Source organism: Glycine soja, chromosome 16, assembly GCF_004193775.1.
Source record: "Glycine soja cultivar W05 chromosome 16, ASM419377v2, whole genome shotgun sequence".
Classification (NCBI taxonomy): Eukaryota; Viridiplantae; Streptophyta; class Magnoliopsida; order Fabales; family Fabaceae; genus Glycine; species Glycine soja.
This window is the reverse complement of record NC_041017.1, coordinates 1,346,697-1,368,156: the sequence shown is the minus strand read 5'-3', so window position 1 is coordinate 1,368,156 and position 21,460 is coordinate 1,346,697. Positions and strand designations below refer to the sequence as shown.

Genomic DNA, 21,460 nt, shown 5'->3' with positions numbered 1-21,460 from the left:
AATAAATTGAAATGTAAGAAATAATGAATAAAATTACCCAAATTTTTAAAAATTAAAACATATTTAAACCTATGTAATTTTTGCTAGGAGTGAATCTACTCCATAGAATATCCTGTCATACGTTGAGATTCTTAGGTTTATCATTTTTAGTATTTTCTTAAAATTATGTTTCTACGAAAGACTAAAGATGCCTATTAGAAATTTTAATTTTAATTTTAATAAGAGAAACACAAAAGCCTTCAAGATATATTTATATATTTTTATTAATTAATGTTAATTTGAAAAACATGAACAAGAAATTACCACTGTCTTGCTCAAGACGTTTCCCCCCGCCCCCAAAGCAAGTAATAAAAAAGAAAAAAAAACCACTTAATGTATATTTTTTAGCTTTATCATCTTTGCCTTAAAAAAAATCCTCTGTCATCTCAATTTATATCTTTAATGATAAATTTTGTATGTTTAATTAGTATTAATATTTTACTGATATCTTTAAAAATATAGTAAGATTTTACTGGGAAAAAAAAGTATTTTTAATATAAAATTTATTTGTCTCACATAAAAGGGCATAGCTTAATTCAATCTCCTGTATCGCTTCTCTTCTCTTCAAAGTGAACTTTGCAACTTTGAGCAGAAAATCTCACAGTCGAAGGAAGAAATAATCGCCAATGGCAATTGAACACGAAGACGATCTCAAAGACGAGAAGAACCCTCGACCCCTCGACGAGGATGACATCGCCCTCCTCAAAACCTACGTATGCTTTCCTCCCTCCGAAACCCTAATTTCCTAATTCCTCTTTTTTGGTTTAGGCCAAGCAGATCTTGGTTCTTGCAGGAATTATATCTCTACTTGTGTTGTGCCATTTTCTATGCCATCCCAAATGAATCTTAGTCTAATTTGCTGTCAACTCTGCTGCCATTGGATTCTAATTGCTTATTATTTTGGGGGAGATTTTACTGTGTTGACCTACTTTCACTTAATTCTGATTTTGGATCGTGGGGTCGGTTAAAGTCTTTATCTTTGAACTTTTTATTGATTTTGAAATTTAGGAAGCTTAGGATTTGCTCAGGAAAATGAAAGGGATAAAGATTTCGATAGGTTTTTTTTTTTGGATGACAAGAGTTTGAGGTTGCAAGTTTTGGGTTTTGGGGTTTGTGTTAGCTACGTGGTAATTGTTCACAAAATCATGATGTAGATGCACAAAGTTTTTTCTAGTGCCAACATTATTGTGGAGGTACAGCTCGCGTGGCTATGTAGATTAATTAGGTTTGGTTAGGAGTTGCTGGGTTGCTACTGATGTGTCTGGCTAAGTATGAAGTACTGATGATGTGAAGTCTCTTTACTCTGTAATATACAAATCTGAGTAATGATTATGGTTCACAAGATGTTTTGCTCATTTATTAATCATTGGTTTCCCCCTGTCAGCTTGTGTCCTTATAGTTTATGGGCAGAAAATGTTTGTCTGTAATCAGTGGTTTTATAACCATTAGTATATTTATAATTATAAATAATTATAAACAGTCTTTTATAGTGTATTTTGGCTTCCACAGGGTTTGGGACCTTATTCCACAAGCATAAAAAAGGCGGAGAAGGAAATCAAAGATATGGCCAAGAAAGTGAATGACTTATGTGGTACGTGCAAAAGATTTAGTTTGTTACTGCATCTTGTTATTGTGCTTGGTAGATCATTTTAATTGTTTAAATTAAGGAAATTTACATGGTTGCTTTTATCTTTTGGGGGGGTCTTGCGAAGCCTGTGCCCCCTTTACTCTTGTTTTCCTTTTTGATGGGTTACAAGTGGTCCCTTAGTTGGGTATTTTTGCTATCTCTAAATTTATTATGCCTTATCCATTAGTGATAGCATTAGTTTGTTTCTACCAGTCATTGGACAGGAAAAAACAAAGGAAGGGGTTAATAGTTGTTATTATGTAGATATTCTGTTTTTGTTGCATTTATATTTTATGCTGATTGTCCTAATTGCACGGAATCTATGCTGTTAACACTTGCAAACCTCCTCAAATGTTAGCTTCCTGATGTTACAATAGGTATCAAGGAGTCTGATACTGGATTAGCAGCACCAAGCCAGTGGGATCTTGTTTCTGATAAGCAAATGATGCAGGAAGAGCAGCCTCTTCAGGTAATTATTTTTTGTTTTACTTGGTAGAATTTGTTCCAAGTGTTCTGTATATCTGCAGGAATTAACTATGGCTATTTATTGAACAGGTGGCACGATGCACAAAGATCATAAATCCAAACTCTGAAGATGCCAAATATGTTATCAATGTGAAGCAGATAGCAAAGGTACCTATAATTTTTTTAACAATCTTTTCATCTTTCCCTTTTCTAGTTGTTTGTTTGAAGATGTTTGGCTTCACTTGTTGATTAAGAGATATCACTTGCTGATCAGTTGTCTTATGTTTTGTAAAATGCCAAGTTGGGTCTAATATACCTTCTGCTTTGATGTTGATAGTTTGTTGTTGGGCTAGGAGACAAGGTTTCCCCCACTGACATTGAGGAAGGGATGCGTGTTGGGTATGTTTCCAATAAGTAATTTGATGCAAGAATATTTATAGAAAGAAGAGGAACCCTTTGGGCATGTTGTCTGCTTGTAATTTGACCTTCATTTTATCATTGCAGGGTTGATAGAAACAAATATCAGATTCAGATTCCTTTGCCTCCGAAAATTGATCCAAGTGTAACCATGATGACGGTTGAAGAGAAGCCAGATGTGACATATAATGATGTTGGCGGTTGTAAGGAGCAGATTGAGAAGATGCGTGAAGTAAGTCATTGAAATTTCACTTATCTTACATTATAATGATAATGAAGTTATGCGGCACTAAATTTGTCATTTCCCTGCAAGGTTGTTGAACTTCCCATGCTTCATCCAGAGAAATTTGTCAAGCTTGGGATTGATCCTCCAAAGGGTGTTCTTTGTTATGGTCCCCCAGGAACTGGGAAAACACTTTTAGCCAGGGCTGTGGCTAATAGGACTGATGCTTGTTTTATAAGGGTTATTGGAAGTGAGCTAGTTCAGAAATATGTCGGTGAGGGGGCTAGGATGGTTCGTGAACTATTTCAGGTAAATACATAAGACGTGCCTTCTAGCTTTTGATCGTTGTTTCCATGAAATTCAATCATTTGACTAAAATTTTATCTCTTGTAGATGGCTCGTTCAAAGAAGGCATGCATTGTGTTTTTTGATGAAGTTGATGCAATTGGAGGTGCACGATTTGATGATGGTGTTGGTGGTGACAATGAGGTTCAGCGCACCATGCTTGAAATTGTGAATCAGCTTGATGGGTTTGATGCTCGGGGAAACATCAAAGTTTTGATGGCAACTAACAGGTTGGTTGATTTTATAATGAAAGCATGTCTCTAACAGTCAACGTGCCAGTTTTGCCATAATTATGATGCATTCAAAATGCCCTTTTAAATTCAATTTTCGTTGTAAGAAATAGAATTACAAATCTAGGTTGCATTGCAACTTCCTTTGCAAATGTTACATGGTTTTGAGTGTTTTTCTTCAATTTGGAAGTTTTACTGCTACTAAGCTGGGCTTATTGTTCTTGTCCTTTTGTCCACAATTTCTAGGCCTGACACTCTAGATCCTGCACTACTACGGCCTGGGCGGTTGGACCGTAAAGTTGAATTCGGCCTTCCTGACTTAGAGAGTAGGACTCAGATATTCAAGATACACACAAGAACCATGAACTGCGAAAGGGATATCCGATTTGAACTTCTGGCTCGGCTTTGCCCAAATTCCACTGGTACGGACATTTTCAAAAACTAGGCAATTTATAATTTATCTTGTACTTTTGATCATCAATTTATCAAGGATTTCATTATTCTGCTAGTATACTTATTGGTCAAACTTGTTTCTGTTTAAGGAATTTTTTGCAGCTTTCATTCTTTTCTCATTTCCTAAAGCTTTGCTATCTAACATATCTAACATTGTGTGCTTCATGCTAGACATTGGTTTTCTGATACATATCTGACATTGTGTGCTTCATGCTAGACATTGGTTTTCTGATAGATACCTTTTGTTGTCTCCAGGAGCTGATATAAGGAGTGTATGCACAGAAGCCGGTATGTATGCTATCCGTGCCCGGAGGAAGACTGTAACAGAGAAAGACTTCCTTGATGCAGTAAATAAAGTCATCAAAGGATACCAGAAGTTCAGTGCAACTCCCAAGTATATGGTCTATAACTGAGTTATTCTTTCATCTTCTTTTCCCGAGACCATAGTAGAACGTACAATCTTTATTTTCCCCTGAAAATTGAATGGCATGTGATTCTTTCTATTTAACTCCTGTTTGAATGCATCCTTGTAGCAAACCTTTCCTTGATGTTACATCCAAAATTGTGAGCAAAACCTTCTTTTAGCCCTTGAAGAATATACTTATTATTATCAATGGAAGTTGTTCGTCATTTGCATGGAGAAATTGATTAGGATGGATAAAAGGAAACTTGATTTAAGTTAGATGAAAATATTGGTTATTGTTAAAATAATAATAATAATATAAATTACTGGATCTTATTTTAATGTAAAAAGATAAATGTTCATGATTATTTTAAATGATCATATGGTGAAGTAATTTTTTTATCTTAATCATTTATGCATGATTATTTAGGTGAGATTTATAATGTTTATTCCTAAAATAAGAATTGTTTTCATTATATACGCTATCCGGGGAAACAATTGCAGCGTATTTTTTTAAACATTTTATAATGAAAAATGTACTTGTGGCTGTATATACAAAGCAAAATATCTTTTTTAATAAATGGGAAAATTAATAAGAAAATAAATATTTAGAACTGTTTTATCTATTAATACTTTATAATATACGGTGAAATTAATATATGTAATTTATTAAGTAGAGTTTATTTAATGAGTGAGGATTCTCGTTTAATGAGTTTTTATGAAACAATATGATGAAACCAGCGTTAATTTTATCATCTATTATTTTGAAAGCATTTTTTCATTTGTATTTCTCGTATTCAAAGTTTAAGATAGAGTTATTAATTTTTGAATTGTATTATTGTATTTACACTTGTTAAAAAAAGGAAAAATAATAATATATAAAATATTAGAGAAATAAATAAAAAAGAAAATGTTAAAATATAAATTAATTACATATCAATAAAGTTTTTTATATGTAATTAATTTTTATTTTTAAGAAATATATATTTCTTAATGAACGTGAACTTATTACCACCCTTATTCAAAGATTTAATAAATTGTGGTGATTCAACGATGACGTTTGATTTTAAAACATTAATAATTCAAATATAAGTTAGAATAAATAACTCTAAAAAAATTTAAATATATTTTTTATTCTTAATATATATATGAATTTGGTTTTCTTTCTAATAATTTTTTTCCGCATTAGTTTCTTAATGTTTGAAGTTTTGTTTTAAATTTCTGTTATCAGTTAAGTGATGATGTGTTTGTTAAATATTTAATAACGCGATGTGTGACAGTTTATAAATAAGTATTTGTTTCAAAATTATAATTATAATTTCTAACCGTTTTTAAAGTAAAAATAATTAGAGCTCTTGTCTAAGTCATCACTCTAGCCCTTCACAACTAGTTTGTCCTCCTTCAACCTTCATTTTTCAAAAAAAATCTCAAATCAATTAAAAAAAATCTCACAAATACTCTCATTTTCCCCAACATCTAAGATTTTGTTTCTCCAAACTTACACTTCAAACCTTAGCATATGACACATGCACAATCTTGGAAAGGATGATGACGTTACATGATGGTTCTGATGACACTAGCAAATACGTTTGGCTCATCAGTAACAAGGGCCACTGCTACATTTCTGGTGGTGAAAGTCATTGTATCTCCATCAGAATCGACATCATTCATGATCCCATTGTGCTCTTCCTCAACTAACCAACTTTTACAATTTGGTTCATGTTGCGACCATTGTGTCGCCACCAAACCTCGACCCAAACCCCATCACACCCTAAACCCAACAGCGCACCAACCCAAATCTGAAATCCTAATCAACAATATCAGATTTGAGATCCAAATCAACAACATGTGCATTTCCTTAAATGCACTCTATTTTGTGTTGATCGAGTGCCAGTGTAGTCTTGGGACGGGTTTATGATTGCGGCTTGTGGTAGTTTGGGTGGGTTCACAATGCATGAAGAAATGTGTATTGATGCAGTGGTTTCCTTTGTTTACATAGAGGGGAAGAAAGAAAATAGGTAGCAAAAAGAGAAGCCGAAAATAAGGGTGTAATAGGAAAAAGAAATAAGTTTATTTTTATTTTGTTTTTGAAACAAATATTGATGATTTTAAACCATCATAAATTGCGTTATCAAATATTTAACAGATATGTCATAACTTAACTAATGATAAATATCTAAAATAAAACTTTTCAAATATTAGAAAATAAATGTAAAGAAAAAAATTATTAAGAAACAAACATAAAATTTAGGTATATACCAAGAATAAAAAATATATTTAAACCAAAAGAAGAAATGAAAGAAGTGTTGTGCATTCATTCACCAAAGAAAACTGTACAAGGTGGTAGAAGAAAATAATAGAAAATGTCAAGCAGTACCATAAAACAAATTCGTTCACACTGGGTGTGCTCCTAAGTTATAGATGTAAGCAAGACAGGTTAGTCTCAAATTCGTAATTAACACTGTCACAACTATTTCGAAACTAAAATAGCAATATTTTTTTAAAAATCTGCCTTAAATAGCAGGTGTAGTAAAATCTTAGATACAAGTCTAATTCAATTGATTAAGGATTTGTGAGTTAATGTAAATTTTCTAACACTATCTTCAACTCCCATAGATAAAAAAAAATAAAAAATCTTGCATAATGACACCCTGTGACAAGTTGAGATTTAAGTTTATGGTTCATACAGGAGCCGAAGGGGTTGTTATATTACATTATGATGAGCCTTTCACACCGCTTCATTAGCTTAAACACAAAACGGCTTACTTATAAGTTCGTTAATTCTGATGAAGATTAAGCAGTGTATTTATTTAGACTAATACAAAATATTGGACCCATACAATCACAAAATACGATGAAAAAGCTTCTTATGATTCCTAGTTATTACAACAAGATGGCAACCATCAATCTTAATCGAGCTTCAATTTTGCAAAAAGGTTAAATTATTGAAATTATATCACCAATAAAAGAAATAGCTCAGAAACATACACCAACAAATTGTCTAGCTTTAAATAATCAAAGGTGCAATCCATCTAACTCAGGAGAAAATGACTGAAGGGGGTTAAAAAGAAATGATAAAAATCTGAAGAATATTATTTTCCTTTTCTGCCATTGTATCAACACAAGCCTTTTGTTCCCATTTACATGTCTTGTGTATCTTGATTATCATCACCCCCTCTGTTGGATCCTCCTTGATCAGTTCCAAACGTCCTCTTGCTCATGTTAGTTCGCTGCACTAATCGAACCAGTGCTTGAACCACTTCTGACATAGGTGGTCGGAATTCCGGCTCCGGCTGCCCCAAAAGTAAAATTAGAATAAATGATAATGCATGTAAATGCTGTTCATCCCCAAGGGTGCCACAAGGCTTGAACTTAGCACTTGGGAATTATTGTGTAAAAATTCAAATAGACGCCCAAAACAAGTAAGTGATTTACTGCCTATTCACTAAAACAATAAAATTTAAGATGAAACACGACTGACATTACCTGAACGCATAGAGCAATAACATCCGCAAATCGAGAAAGGGACTTCACAGGGTATAGTCCTTCCAATGCAGGATCAACCATTTTAGCCAAAGCATCGATATCATGGAGTTGAGGTGTTGCCCATCGAACCAACGCCTGCTCAGACCTCGGCCTTGAGCTGTAGAAGGAACGTTTTAACAATCATGCATGTGCCCATTAATGTTTGAAAGTGTGTACATGTAAAAGTAAAACTGTTATGCTACTTAAAGGTATATCAATCTTACCTATCAAACGGTTTCCGTCCACTAAGAAGTTCCAACATGACAACTCCGAAGCTATAAACATCACTCTTAAGAGTATAATGACCAGACAAACCAACTTCGGGAGCTTCATATCCAGATCCAGCATTATTGTTTAATACCTGAACATGAGAAATTAGTTAGAACTTCTAATACTTTTAGTATGTAAATGTCAGTGGGCAAACAGAGAAATAGCATTCAGTAAGAGGGCTGTCAGTATTATTGCCAATGATTGACACAAACACAATATCTATCCAATCTTAAGCTTGTCTTAACCAGAGTGGTCTGAAATTCAATCCTTACCAGTACTTCATAATTAAGTTAAATTTATTTTTTATTAAAATGGTGGCAATAAGTTTCAAACTTAAGACCTCGTGCCAATTACCCAAGCCTCTCACCAGTAGCCAGCCAATGAAGGTAGGGTGGCTTGGCTTGTGCATTGTCTATGCTTTAAGTAACAGCTTAAGCTTTTAGGAGAAATGATTCTCGATAATAGGCAAGGCAACTAAAGCCAATGGTTGTTCATGCAAAATATTTATACGTCCAACCATTCTCACTTTCTTTCCCTAATTGTTATAACTTGACAATGACATATATGGCAATATCAACTAAAGAATTAGTTTTAAGTAAGAATAAGAACAATTGGTTCAAAACTGAAAAATGAGAATTTGTAGTTAAACCTAAAAATTACAGAAACAGAGTAAACTACCCTGGCCAAACACCATCGCACATCCAACTATAAGCACATCAATTCATAGCATAAAGCTGTTAAGTTCCAAAAAACTAAATCACCTGGTTTGCATTTGGAATATAGCTTGCCAATCCACTGTCAGAAAGATGAGGATTAAAATCTGTATCAAGCAATATGTTGGCCGACTTTATATTCTTATGAACAACAGATGGTGAACAAACTTCATGTAGGTACCTGGGAGAAAAACAAGTAGAGTTAGGTTGTTGATTCTCAGGGCGAAAATTTACATTGATGCTTGAAGTCCAAAACTATGTTGTCTTGTACATTAGATCTGTTGGTATCAAATTTATAGTTAAATTGTATAATCCTTTTAATTTTTAGGGTGAACCCTTGCACAGCAGTAAAATTGTGCCTCGGTGACTAGTTGGTCATGGATTTAAATCCGGAAACAGCCTCCTTGCATATGCAAAGGTAAGGTTGTGTACAAGGACCCTCCCTAGGGTACGTTAGCTTTTAATTAAATTGTATAATCCCAAACTATTTTATCCTATTTTTTCATTTTCAAGTTTGAATATTAGACTTAGTTATTGTCAAGATATTAGAGTCTATATAACCAAGTGGACAAGAGTTTGATCCTAGCTGACCCTATTCTTATAATTAAAAGTTGAATTGTATCCCAAAGCTGAGTGGTGTGTGAGAATTGTCCACACTTTAAGCCCGAAAAGGCTCCTGTGCAACAGGACATGTTAATATAAAACCATGCATAAGCCTTGACCCAACAACTTAAGCTATATGGGATAGTTGGTTCTTGACAGTAATAATCTACACATTTTAACCTGGTTGAAAACAAAGATGGTTACAAAAATCTATTTACAAGAAGACAATGCACAAATAAATTAAAAAGGAAAAATATTGAACCAATTAAGAGTTTAAGACACAGGTTAGCATGCAAAAGCCAAGAAAAATATATGAAGCAGGTAGAAAGATAGGAGAGAAAGGAGATAGAAAGGATGGGCTAATAAGTAAATAGAAAACCAGATTCATTCATAAGGTTCAGCCTAATATGAAATAGCACAAAACCTTCTTATAAATGTAATATCAAGATCTTCTGTCTACATCAACAAACAACTAACTTACTCTAAAGCGCGTGCAATCCCCAAAGCAATTTTCACTCGTGAATTCCATATCAATGGTTTACTACACTCATCAGGTAGGTGAAGGAAGTCATGCAGTGATCCATTTTTATGAAACTCATAGACTAGTAGGTGTTGGCCATGCTCTGAACAATAACCTACAAGCTCTGTCACATTGGGATCATGCAATTGGGATATGTTTGAAACTAGTTCTACAAAATCGTCAGACATATCATTGGGAAGGACAGATGAATCGATCTTCTTCACGGCAAGAACCTACAACATTTTCAGAAGAAAACCAAATCAAAACCATTAATAAGCATATACACAGATTCTAGACATGGTCTACTATAGAAAAGTCCATGGTATTTTATTGGGGGCTATTGGCTGTACGTGTAGCATCTACATGCAACAGGACTTCTCAGACTTTTTGATTTTATACTTGTATAGCCATAAGACTTAAAAGATGCATCATCAACACATGCATTCACGTGCTTTCGTATTGAAAATATTCAGATTTGACCCCTTCTAGTAAAATTATATAATGTGACAATTCTATTTTGGAATTACATATCTCTGCTACCAGCATTAGATATAGAGGTGTATTTACAGCAAACAACAGGTATGGAATACCTTTCCGTCATCAAATTGAGCACGGTATACGCGTCCAAAAGACCCCTCACCAAGAAGTTGCTCCACGCTGAAGCTTCCAGTAGCAATCTGGAGGTCAGCTATAGAATATGATTTTACATTTGCAGGAGCTGTTACAGTCTTCTTGACTTTAGTGGGCTTATTGACTATAACGGGCTTGTTTGAAAACTCATCCTCATCAAATGATTTGCGACGATCAAAAGGAGGAGGTTTAAGGCTTATTGGGGCCGCAGATGTATCAAATGTCTTAAAATCAGTTACAGATGAAGTTTGCATGGAATTCATTTCTGCATTATGACAGATAATAATATGTCAATTTCAATCAAAACATAATGAAAGCAGAATAAAAATTAATGGCTAAAAATTAAACTGAAAGCATTAAGACAAGGCAGTCATTTCCACTAAAGAAGAATGTAGATTGCCCAGTCATTTTCTAATTAGTGGTGCAGTTTGCACAACTAATTATAACAACAATAAGCTTTCTCTAGTCTGGTCATAGCTATGGTGCCAAACATGCATCTGTCCCAGACAAAAGTGTTCAAGTAATTGCTACTAACTTGCCTTACAGTTCAAATACAGATTATCTTCTAATATTATAGATTGAATTGCAAAACTCATTTATCAAAAGCAGAATTATGTATATCATAGTTAGGCGTCAATAGAGGAGGTGGTTTCAGAAGAATGAAGGGTGAACCTACAAATTAAGTGAAATGTTATGAATATTCGTTGACCTAAACTAAGGGAGACCTCTTAATAAAATAATGAAAATGATTTTTCAATAGTATGCAAGAATAAAATGTGGACCGTGCACTTCATGTTGAGCCAAGGGTTGATTGTCAAGCTTTTCAACATCATTAAATGACTTTTTGGATCTTCTCTTCACCAGAAAGAATGCTACTATTGCTCCAACAACCAAGATGGAGATCACTATTCCAGCAATGCCACCACCTCCTATACCAGATTTTTTGCCTCCACCGTCACTTGAGCCAGCATCTGATGGGCTATGACCCCCAGATTTGTGATTTCGATTTCTTGATACTACTGGAGGTGTCCCAGGAGGAGGTGGGGGTGCAGGTCCTGAGCTCCATTCATTACCATCCTTTCTGTCATTAAATTTGACCATTTTCAAGATTTATAGAATTGATGACGAAAAATTTATTCTTACAAAAACTGCTGATAATGTCAATGCTTACTGTATTATGTTATTCAATTGTTCTGGTATCCAGCCAGTAAAATGATTGTTTCCCACATTCCTGAGATAAATTTAAGAACATAAATACAACTGAAAAGGAACTTCTATTGAAATATAGGAAAGGGCATTCCAAAGCTGTTATATGAAACAAAAACATACAAAGTTCCAAGAGGCAGATTAGCAAGGACATCAATGGTGCCTGTAAACTGGTTGTTTTGCAGATACCTACATAATTGTGAACAAGTCAACTCAGAATGTAATCAATGCCATGTAAATATAAGCAGAAAAATGGAAAAAGAAAAAGAAAAGTTAGACATTTACATGGTTCTTATGCTAGAAAGTGAGCTCATAGTCTGAGGCAGGTCACCTGTCAAAGAATTGAACGAGAGATCCCTGCAACAAATAATAGATATTATACCTAGTATATGGATCATTTTTCACAGGATAATGTAAATTGTCTTAAACATGGGATCAGAAGCAAAATTGTGAAATTACCAAATGCAAAATGGAAAATAATCCATAAGAAAAGGCATAAAATCTCAGACTGAAAATGAACACGATCAATATTTTATAGTTAACTAAACTTGATAGACATCTAGACTACTTTTTATATTGTTGAAGGGCAGGAGGAATAGGAAATCTCACAATGTAGAGAGGGAAGAAAGCTTTTGAAAATCAACATTAAGTGCTTGCTGGAGCTGATTGTGACCAAGATTCCTGCATAACCAAGATTAAATTAAAAAAATGATTCCAGTTGCTTGTGAAGGAGGTTTATACAATAAGAAGTGTACAAGAAGTTAAGAAGATGATTACACACAGGATTACAAGCGAAGTCTTTTCAGAAAGGGAATAAGGGATTGCCCCATTGAAATTATTATTAGCAAGATTTCTGCATCCAAAGAAACATGAACAATGAATGTTAGAAATTAATGAATTATAATATCAGAACAAAAGTCAACAAAAAAAGTAATAAAAGATATAGAAACATACAAGTACTGCAGATTAGGAGGAAGTTGGTATGGTATGGTGCCACCAATATTGTTGTTACTTAAGTCTCTGCAGAATTTGACAAGGTCATAAGAATAGTAACAATACATATAAAACTGGCTATAAGATATGAATGAGACCATTAACTTACAGGTTTGTGACAGATGACAAGGGTTCTAGCTGGTAACCCAAAGATCCAGAAAGTGAACGACCAGGTAACTTACTGATAAGAAGTGAAAAATAAACAAATAATCATATCAGAAATCACAGCACCAAAAGCACTAATAATCAAGTCATAAGTGAAAGGGAGATTGCGACTTCACATCTCTGTGACTCGATTGCCAGAGCAAGTGATGCCTTGCCAAGACTGTCCACAGGGATCATCACCATTCCAATTTAGCTGGGAAGGTGAGTTCATACTTTGAAACAAAACCTTTAGAGAAGTAACTGCATCAAACATTAAGAAAAAGATAGTTGGTAAACCCCGGACATGTAAAATAGAAAGTAGTATGATGAAATTCTAATACATTAGTGTCTGCACTACCATCCTTTTTACATATTTTAAGATATGAACACTACTTGCCAACTAAGGAACCTATTATGATAGCATTTATCACTTCTAAGCATAAGTGAACAAATTAATCATTGATCTTCTTAGCCTGAATTCAGAAAATGTTCACATTGAAGATTTGAGAATTGATTATTCATGATATTGACTTTACACCCTTAGACATCAAGAAAGAAAAAATAACAATAAAGAAACTCAAATTCATTAAGGATTCTTAAAATTATGCATTGCAGTCTCTTGGGCCAAAATGGCATGATATGACATTAAATCAATGGATGCATGTGAGTTCATGAAAAGTAATATTACTGACTATAGAGGAACATAAAGAAAACCTATTCACATCACCTAGCCACTTACCTAATAAGAGTAAATATGCAAGGATTTTAAACCATTATGTACTTAAATTTACAAGAGTTCATCATTGGGGGTTACTAGAAAATTTAATATCAGATGTTCACCAAGCAAACATTTTATACATTCAAAGTGTCACAAAGCAGACCAAGTTGCTGGTCAAGTACGTGGATGTGGATAACAAAAGAAGAATAAATATACATATAGGATTACATCAAACATGAATAATAAGATGCAAAATCAGTATAACAAGCATATTTATTCCCAAACCTTAAATAGATAGCTAGAGCCTACAAGACTATAGTGATTGATATATCAAAAATTGCATGGCAGATTTGAGCGCTCTAGCCCAAACGAATCCTATTTCGGCTATTACCTTCTCCATTACTATGTTCTCATATGTAGGAATACCCCCGTTAACCGGCTTTTGTAGCAAATTCTATTTGTTCTTTGCCGCTTTGGGTTGTGGGGCTTACTTCCTAGCCCCAGTGGGAGTAGTGACTAGCATTATAGGTTGTTGGTTGCCACTGAGTAAGTCAGTTTGGGGAAGTGATTGATGTTCGATTGGGCTTTCACCCTTCAAGGTCTTAGTAGTTTAAGATAGAATCCAGCATACTAGTGGTGTTGTTTCAATCACTCTGTAATACTTCAAATCTCATAACAGAAATATGGCAGGACAAAATTCATTACATAAAGCCCAGAACAAAGTTGAGAAGGATTTTGGAATTAAGCAGAAATGCAGCTACCACAGTTCAAGGTTAGTTTTATTAGTAATAAAGCAATCAACCTCGTGATACAAGTGAATGCTGAGAACTACTACAAAGGATGGAGAGCAGCCATAGAATGGTGATCTTTTAACAGCCCAAGATGTCAGTCACATGTCACGCGAGGTCTAGTGCTTTATTAAGATACAGCAGCAATCTTTGTAGCTAAATCTTCTCATAGAGTTCTTAGATTTCTTTTTTTTTTAATGCATTAGACATCATCATATAGGAACGACAAATTTGAACATCAAACAGAAAACACAAAATATCCAAGACAACAAGTACATGGAAGGGAATGAATGTGGAAGATGAAGGGTCCCACTCAGCTGTTGCAATTTGTTTTTGTGCAGCTTGAGTGGATATTATTATAACAGGAATCTCCTGTTTTCGAACTTGAAAATTTGTTCAGCTGTACGTTAAGAAGAAAATATAAGAAAATAGCAACTGTGTTATTACATCAATCAATCATTGTTAGTTGACCACAATCTCTAGAGTAAAGAAGTGAGAATTGCATCAACCAGCCACACAGCACACACACAACACATAGCTGATAGCTCAAACAAAACTGAAAATAAAATAAAATAACTATTATTTTTTATATAAAAAAAAAATCCTTCTTTTGCTGAAATCATTGGTACACAAAGCATAGGCCACTCTATCAATCTGAGAAACCAGTAACATTCAGGGTAACAAAATTAAACAAGTGCCACTGAAGAGATCAGCTGGAAAACTTCACTATGATAAAAAAAAAAAAAACCAATACAACCAGACACAAAAACATAGGCCAAATCAAACTAATCAGCTGAGGAATTGACAGAGTTATCCATATATATATAAGCAAGCAAAAGGGAAGAAAACAAAGAAAGAAGTAGACTTAACTAACACTAGCACAATGGTCACACACACAGAGTGATGAAAAGTGCAAAGCTGAGAGTGAGATCAGAGAAAACACTAACCGTCATTTGGATCTGTGTCACCATTGATGGCCAAAATGCAGGTGCTGATCAAAAGCACCAGCACCAGCCTTGCTGGATCCAGCACCATTTTTTTAGTGAATCAATCTTTTATCGGAAAAGTTCTTCCAACCCAGAAAGAAAAAAGGATGTGCAATCAAGCCCTTTTCGTCAATTTTCAATTTTTCATAATAAATATTTTATGGGTTGATGCCTATATATGTTGCCTTGCCACCATTGCCGAGTAAAGCTGGCAAGCACGAATCGCCTTATCACATTATTCTGTATTCTATATTTTGTAATAATTTATTATTATCTTCTTCTTTTTTTTACAGAATTATTATTATCTTCTTACAATTCTCTTTTTTATATTTTAGAAAAATAAAGCAGCATATTATGATTCTACTCTCTTCTGAATTAAATAATTAGATTTTTTTCCTTGGTTGAAAAAAAAACTTTCCTATATTAAAATCCTTCAATTTTTTAAGGTTATATTAGTGAAAGTAGTTGAAAAACTTGTTTCTCCCCTCTTTGATTTAGAGAAAGCATTATCTCCTCTCTTTCAAAATCAATAAAATGATGGGATTTTTTCTTATTTTTTTATTAATATTAATATTTTTATAATTTTTTAAGACTATATTTGGTCAAAATAGTTATAAAATTAGTTAAAAGTTATCAAATTAGCTGACAAAAACTAAGATTACTAGGCTAACTTATTAAATTATAAATATCTACTAAAATCATCCATTGAAATAGTTGATAAACATAAAATAAAAAATATTTCTATATTAATTTAATATAACTTTATAGATAAAATATTTTTGAGCAAGTTTAATTAATTTTGAACACTAAGAATTATTTATTTAAAATTAATTATTTTAGTTATATTTTTTAGTTTCAATTGCTTATTTTTATATTGTATATTCTACCATTTGTCATATTATATCTTCAAATATTATATATTAAAATATATCAAATTAAATATTCACTTTAACTATTTTACAAATGAGTGATCGTCTTATTAATAATTAACTAAATTAAATTAAAACATATTTATAATATTATTAAATAATTTTCTTGTTGTTCAATAATAAAATTAGCAAGTATACATTAGATGTCTTATAGTTGAGAAAGACTAAAAAAAAAATTCCTAGAAAAAAAAAACAAATCAAATACATATTTATGTCACTGCAGTATTTAAAACCAATTTATGTTGAATGTATTGTTTGATTGTTCAAATAATAAATTTTGCTAATTACCTTAATTTGAATGTTATATCTGTGAATAATATTATACATTAATATTATCAATCATTCTAAATCAAAATATTTTTTAATAACAAAATATAATTATCATCATTCTTATTCACTATTTTAGTATTTAAGGAAATATAATATATTATTATTATTATCGTCAACATATCTTTATAATACATACTTCCAGTAAATTAATATATTAAAAAATTATAAATTATTTCTTAAAATAATTGATTCAACAATATGAAAAAATACCACAATTATATAAATTATTTTATAAAATTTTAAAGATCTCGTGCTGATACGAGATATTCAAAATTGGGTAGAGTAATATCTATTAATTATTTGTTAAAAGAAAAGCATATATATTTTTTTTTTGAAAAAGAAAGAAAAGTATAATTATAATTTTTAAAATTGAGTCTAAATTGTGTTATAAGATAATAATATATTAAAGATTACATATGCCAAGTGGTATTTTTTTACTTTTTCATTTCTTTTGCATTTTAAAAAGATACACAGAGCACTGTTTTTTTTTTTTTTTTATCTGGAGCCCTGCAAAGCGGACAAATTACTCTAGTTTGTCTTACACATGCATTCATCAATAAGCAAGAACGGGAACACGTGGAAAGCCATTGTAAGAATTTTGTCTTTTTAAATAAATCTATAAAAATGCAATGAACTTTTTAACTATTGAGGATGCAAAGGGAGGAAAGATTTGATTAATCTTTTATTATGGTAGAATGATTGGAAGAGTTTTAAAATAAAGCCTTGGTCCTTTGTGAAATTTTAAAAAAAAAATCATTAGGAGTTGATTATCTTGACTTTTGGGCATTGGAATGAAAGCGAATGATAGTAATGGAGGGCATAATGTGTAGTATAATATATGTTGTTGTTATGAAGGTTTAGGTTATGCAAGTTTTTAGTGATTAGGCAGAAAAGGTCAGCATTGCGCGTAATGAACTGGGTTTCGTTCATGCAATCAACATCAAAGCTACTTGTCTATGATTCGGAGGTTGGTTTCAATTTCAACTTCAATTTCGCAAGACCTTTTCTTTATTTTCGCTTCCTTAATCCTCAAATTAATAATAATACTATTTCCTTTTATTTTTGGGCTGAACAATTTGGATAATGTAAATTTGTTCTTTCCAAAAGTTTATTTGCTACTTAAACGAATTCTCTCTCTCTCTCTCTTTATTTATATATATTAATTATATATGTGTGTAAATTAACCACTTTAAAATTATTTTAAATAATTATATATATATATAATTATTCTAAAAGTGACATAATTTTATTTTTAATTTTAAATATTTATGATATGATTTAACGATTTATATTTATCCCTCTTACATAATCTGATAGAAAAAAAAAGATTAACATTTATTTTTTAAAAAAAGAGCATTCATTTTATCAAAATATGTAACTTTACTTCTGTTTTTTTTTTCTTTCAAGCAATGTAACTTTAGTTTTGTCATCAATGAATTTATGTTAAATGATAATGTAATTAATGAAACGCCACATCATTATCATCACTATGTAAACAAAAAAGAAAAAAGAAAAAAAACTTTGGTAACATGTAAATTGATTTCCTACGCTTATATTATATCTTTGCCAAAAGGCCGAGAAAAGTATTGATTTCCTGTAAATTGATTTCCAAGTGATGTTGGGCTGGTAAAAAAATGGTTGTGACAACTTTATAGTCGAAGACAAGTTTAACAAAAACCGGTCACGTGGCAAATAAGTTTATATTCTATACCAACTTATAAAAATAAGAGAAAAAATATTATACATTAATATTATAATAAATTTTATATAATTATTTAATTCCAATCAATGTGATGGGATAATAATATAAAATATTTTAAATTGTGTTGGGTATAATCATTAAACTCTGAAAATAGTATCATATTAAAAAATATATTTTTTTTAAAAATTTAATGTACACATTTTGGCCTATTTTACCCTTTAATTTTTTTTACGCAAACCCTTTAATTATTATTGATGCATTATAATTGCACACTATAATTTCAATTTTCTTTTTCTGAAGTAATGTTACTTTTAAATTAATTGCTCCCATATATATACCAATGTCTAAACTAGATATAAACTATTTTTAGTATATACATTTATTGACTCATTTTATTCTTCAACTGCTATTAATACATTATAGTTATACACACTTCTATTTCAATTTGTTTTAACTTTTAAATTAAGTAGTTATGCATTATAAATTATTATTTTCATCTCTTTATTTTATTTAAAAATAAAAATATAGATAGACAAACACATTGTCCTTGTCTTTCCACTAACAATGATTGATTTGTAAGTCTCTTTTTTATTAGAAACAACTATTTACAAATGGATAAATATTTCACTAGGTTCGACCTAATAACTAGTGAGAGAAGTAGGCACAAGATATATGTTTTAATCTTATGGATGCTAATCCGCTATCACACACACACACAAAATAAATAGACAAATGTATAAAAACTATTTGTGTGGACATCTCCATGGGGCATCTCCAAAATCTTCTACTAGGTAGGGTTCTTAGGACTATCCAACAACAACATTAACATTAGATTTCAACACGTGCAAAAGGCCATTACAAGGATTTGATGTTGAGACCAACCAACTACTGGCCACTATTGCTTTCACAATTTTTTTCCTCTAATCTCAACTATTTTTACTCCAAAAAAAAAAAAAAAAACCCACGATTAGAAATTTTTTCTTAACCACGGCAACAAACTTGTCATGTGATCAATTAAAAATCAATTTACATGTCAATAAATTTTTTTACATAAATCGGTGATGACATAATCTCTCATTAGTTACATACATCATTACTTAAGAGAGACTCATTAACATCAGCGACCAAGGTCACATATTTTAATAAAACGGGGATTAGATGCTAAGTAAAATATCTTGGTTATTTTATTTTTATTTATACATTACATAACCAAGTAACAGGTTTGGAAGTCATATGCAAGGAACAGTTAATTATTTTGGGCACTTTTTCTTTAAGTTAAAGGCATTGAATTAACAATCACATGCCCGTCATCTGAAAGATACAGCACAACTATTTACACCTACATCGTAACAGACAGCATCTATGATCTATGATATGATATATAACGTTCTACATTGTCAAATGGTCACTCAAAGCAATCTCTTTCTAGACACAAGTGGTTTGTCTTTGATGTTGACAAAAAAGACTTTTCACAAAGGAAACCAAATCTGCTAATATATGTGTTCATTTCGTACTGAATCGACAAAATGTTACCTGAAAAGTTTCATTATATTTACTAATTAAAAAGTATATTTAAATTTATAAATTAATTATCAAATAAAAAATCCCTATATAATTTTTTTATTTCCAAATTATTGATGCAATTAAAGTACCACCAATTTTAAGAGAACTAATATTTATTTAAGAACCTTCTCTACATTTTTTTTTATCATCAAACAAACTCAACTTGATTTCATTAAGAAAGAAGGTATGGGTACAAGGAGTACCCTTCCCTAACGCAACTAATATTAAGGAACACTAGTTCTCTAGTCCAACGCTATCCTCTGTCCTATTTGAATGCCTTTAGTGATTTCTCATCTCTTAATTATAATTTTTTTATAAGATTTAAATTCAAGGCTATATTTAAGAGTTTTAAATTTAGTTCTATTCGGACTAATAATATATTAATAATCATTATAATTTGTAGGTATAGGCTTGTGACTTTTAATTAAGTTTACATTTTAAATAACTCTGTAAATTTTAAATAAAAATTATAGTAATTCTTCTTAAATTGGTACCGAAGCATACCTAAGAAATTAATAACATTTTGTTGTGTTATTGGTTAGTAACTTGTTGAAAAGGACAACGAAAGTTGCATGAGGGTAAAGGAAAACAAAAACATAATTTATTGTGTGCCCTATTTTTTTTAATGAAATAAAAGGTTTTATGGTAATAGGAGGAGGTGGGAATAGTAGTGGATGCCACAACACAACCCCACCACATGTTGCGTTTATTGTCAGACAATCTGTGGTGAGCTGCCACGTAGGATGCCGCCAACCACCGCCCAGTCACCTGGCCCATAAAATCAAAATCATGTGTGTCGGTGGCTTTTTATGATCATTGACTCAATTTTAATGCAAGTGTTTGTTTTTCATATAAACAAACAGAATATATATATATATAGGACATATAAAATCTCAATACTATAGACTTAGTTGATATAATCATACATAAATAAATAATTTTAAAAATATTACTAATTTTATAATCATTTTTAATAAATTATGTATATTTTTCAATTGTAATTATTTAAACATGATTTAATAATTTATATTCATAATTTTTGTTCATTATAATAAAAAAATTTATCATTTTGATATGTTATATAATTTAAATTAAATTATCATTATGACATGATATTCTTGACAGATAACTTTGTTCATTAAAAATATAATTAAGAGTTTGAGGGATAATTTGATTTAAGTAAAATAGATTAGATTTATAATAATAAAATTAGATAAATGTACTTTATAGAGTGAGAATTTTCCCATACTCATATAAATTATTTTAATACTATTTTTAGTTAATATGTGACTTAGATTTTTTTTTAATATATAACCCTTCATGTCTTATTGAGTTTGGTGTAAAGATATATGATAGATGACTAAATAACATATTTATAATAAACTTTAATATTATCTTAAAATATAAATATAAATTTTTGTTCTTACTCAAAATATATATATATATATATATATATATATATATATATATATATATATATATATATTATCATTTTCTCAAAAAATTGATTTTTTTCTCAATACAGGCATGTGTGGTGGTGGGAAGGCATGTGAGTGAACCTTCGTGCATATAAAATAGAAATTTCACATTTTTTTTACGAAAGAAATTTCACATTGTTAAATGCATGATCGGGGCAAA

At 31.3% G+C, this 21,460-nt stretch overlaps 2 protein-coding genes across 3 annotated transcripts; one reads left to right on the top strand and one right to left on the bottom strand.

Annotated features, from left to right (window-relative positions):
* Positions 1-585: 585 nt before the first annotated feature.
* On the top strand, positions 586-4,443 carry LOC114390889 (26S proteasome regulatory subunit 7). The gene is made up of 10 exons (XM_028351807.1): positions 586-752; positions 1,549-1,630; positions 2,044-2,135; positions 2,222-2,299; positions 2,469-2,530; positions 2,636-2,780; positions 2,862-3,080; positions 3,165-3,346; positions 3,593-3,768; positions 4,055-4,443. Exons 1-10 carry the CDS (start codon positions 666-668, stop codon positions 4,210-4,212), a joined length of 1,281 nt encoding a protein of 426 aa, XP_028207608.1. The 5' UTR covers positions 586-665; the 3' UTR covers positions 4,213-4,443.
* A 2,600-nt stretch (positions 4,444-7,043) lies between these two features.
* On the bottom strand, positions 7,044-15,498 carry LOC114390551 (protein STRUBBELIG-RECEPTOR FAMILY 6-like). Of its 2 annotated transcripts, none has more exons than XM_028351304.1 (16): positions 15,260-15,498; positions 12,944-13,067; positions 12,772-12,843; positions 12,624-12,689; positions 12,451-12,522; positions 12,279-12,350; positions 11,955-12,026; positions 11,793-11,858; positions 11,635-11,694; positions 11,246-11,544; positions 10,424-10,728; positions 9,795-10,066; positions 8,759-8,891; positions 7,952-8,088; positions 7,689-7,845; positions 7,044-7,495 (listed from the first exon to the last, which is right to left on the bottom strand). In XM_028351304.1, the coding sequence occupies exons 1-16, from the start codon at positions 15,345-15,347 to the stop codon at positions 7,343-7,345; spliced, it is 2,148 nt and encodes a 715-aa protein (XP_028207105.1). In that variant the 5' UTR covers positions 15,348-15,498; the 3' UTR covers positions 7,044-7,342. The 2 variants fall into 2 exon arrangements, with proteins under 2 accessions (XP_028207105.1, XP_028207106.1); XM_028351305.1 differs by lacking the exon at positions 15,260-15,498 and adding an exon at positions 13,916-14,372.
* Positions 15,499-21,460: the final 5,962 nt, after the last annotated feature.

Coding starts and splice junctions, on each gene's coding strand:
- LOC114390889 (XM_028351807.1), top strand. CDS start 666: ATGGCAATTGAACACGAAGACGATCTCAAAGACGAGAAGAACCCTCGA. Junction 753..1,548: donor TCGCCCTCCTCAAAACCTAC/GTATGCTTTCCT, acceptor TGGCTTCCACAG/GGTTTGGGACCTTATTCCAC. Junction 3,347..3,592: donor GTTTTGATGGCAACTAACAG/GTTGGTTGATTT, acceptor CACAATTTCTAG/GCCTGACACTCTAGATCCTG.
- LOC114390551 (XM_028351304.1), bottom strand. CDS start 15,347: ATGGTGCTGGATCCAGCAAGGCTGGTGCTGGTGCTTTTGATCAGCACC. Junction 8,892..9,794: donor GGGATTGCACGCGCTTTAGA/GTAAGTTAGTTG, acceptor TTTTTCTCCCAG/GTACCTACATGAAGTTTGTT. Junction 7,846..7,951: donor GGACGGAAACCGTTTGATAG/GTAAGATTGATA, acceptor TTCCTTCTACAG/CTCAAGGCCGAGGTCTGAGC.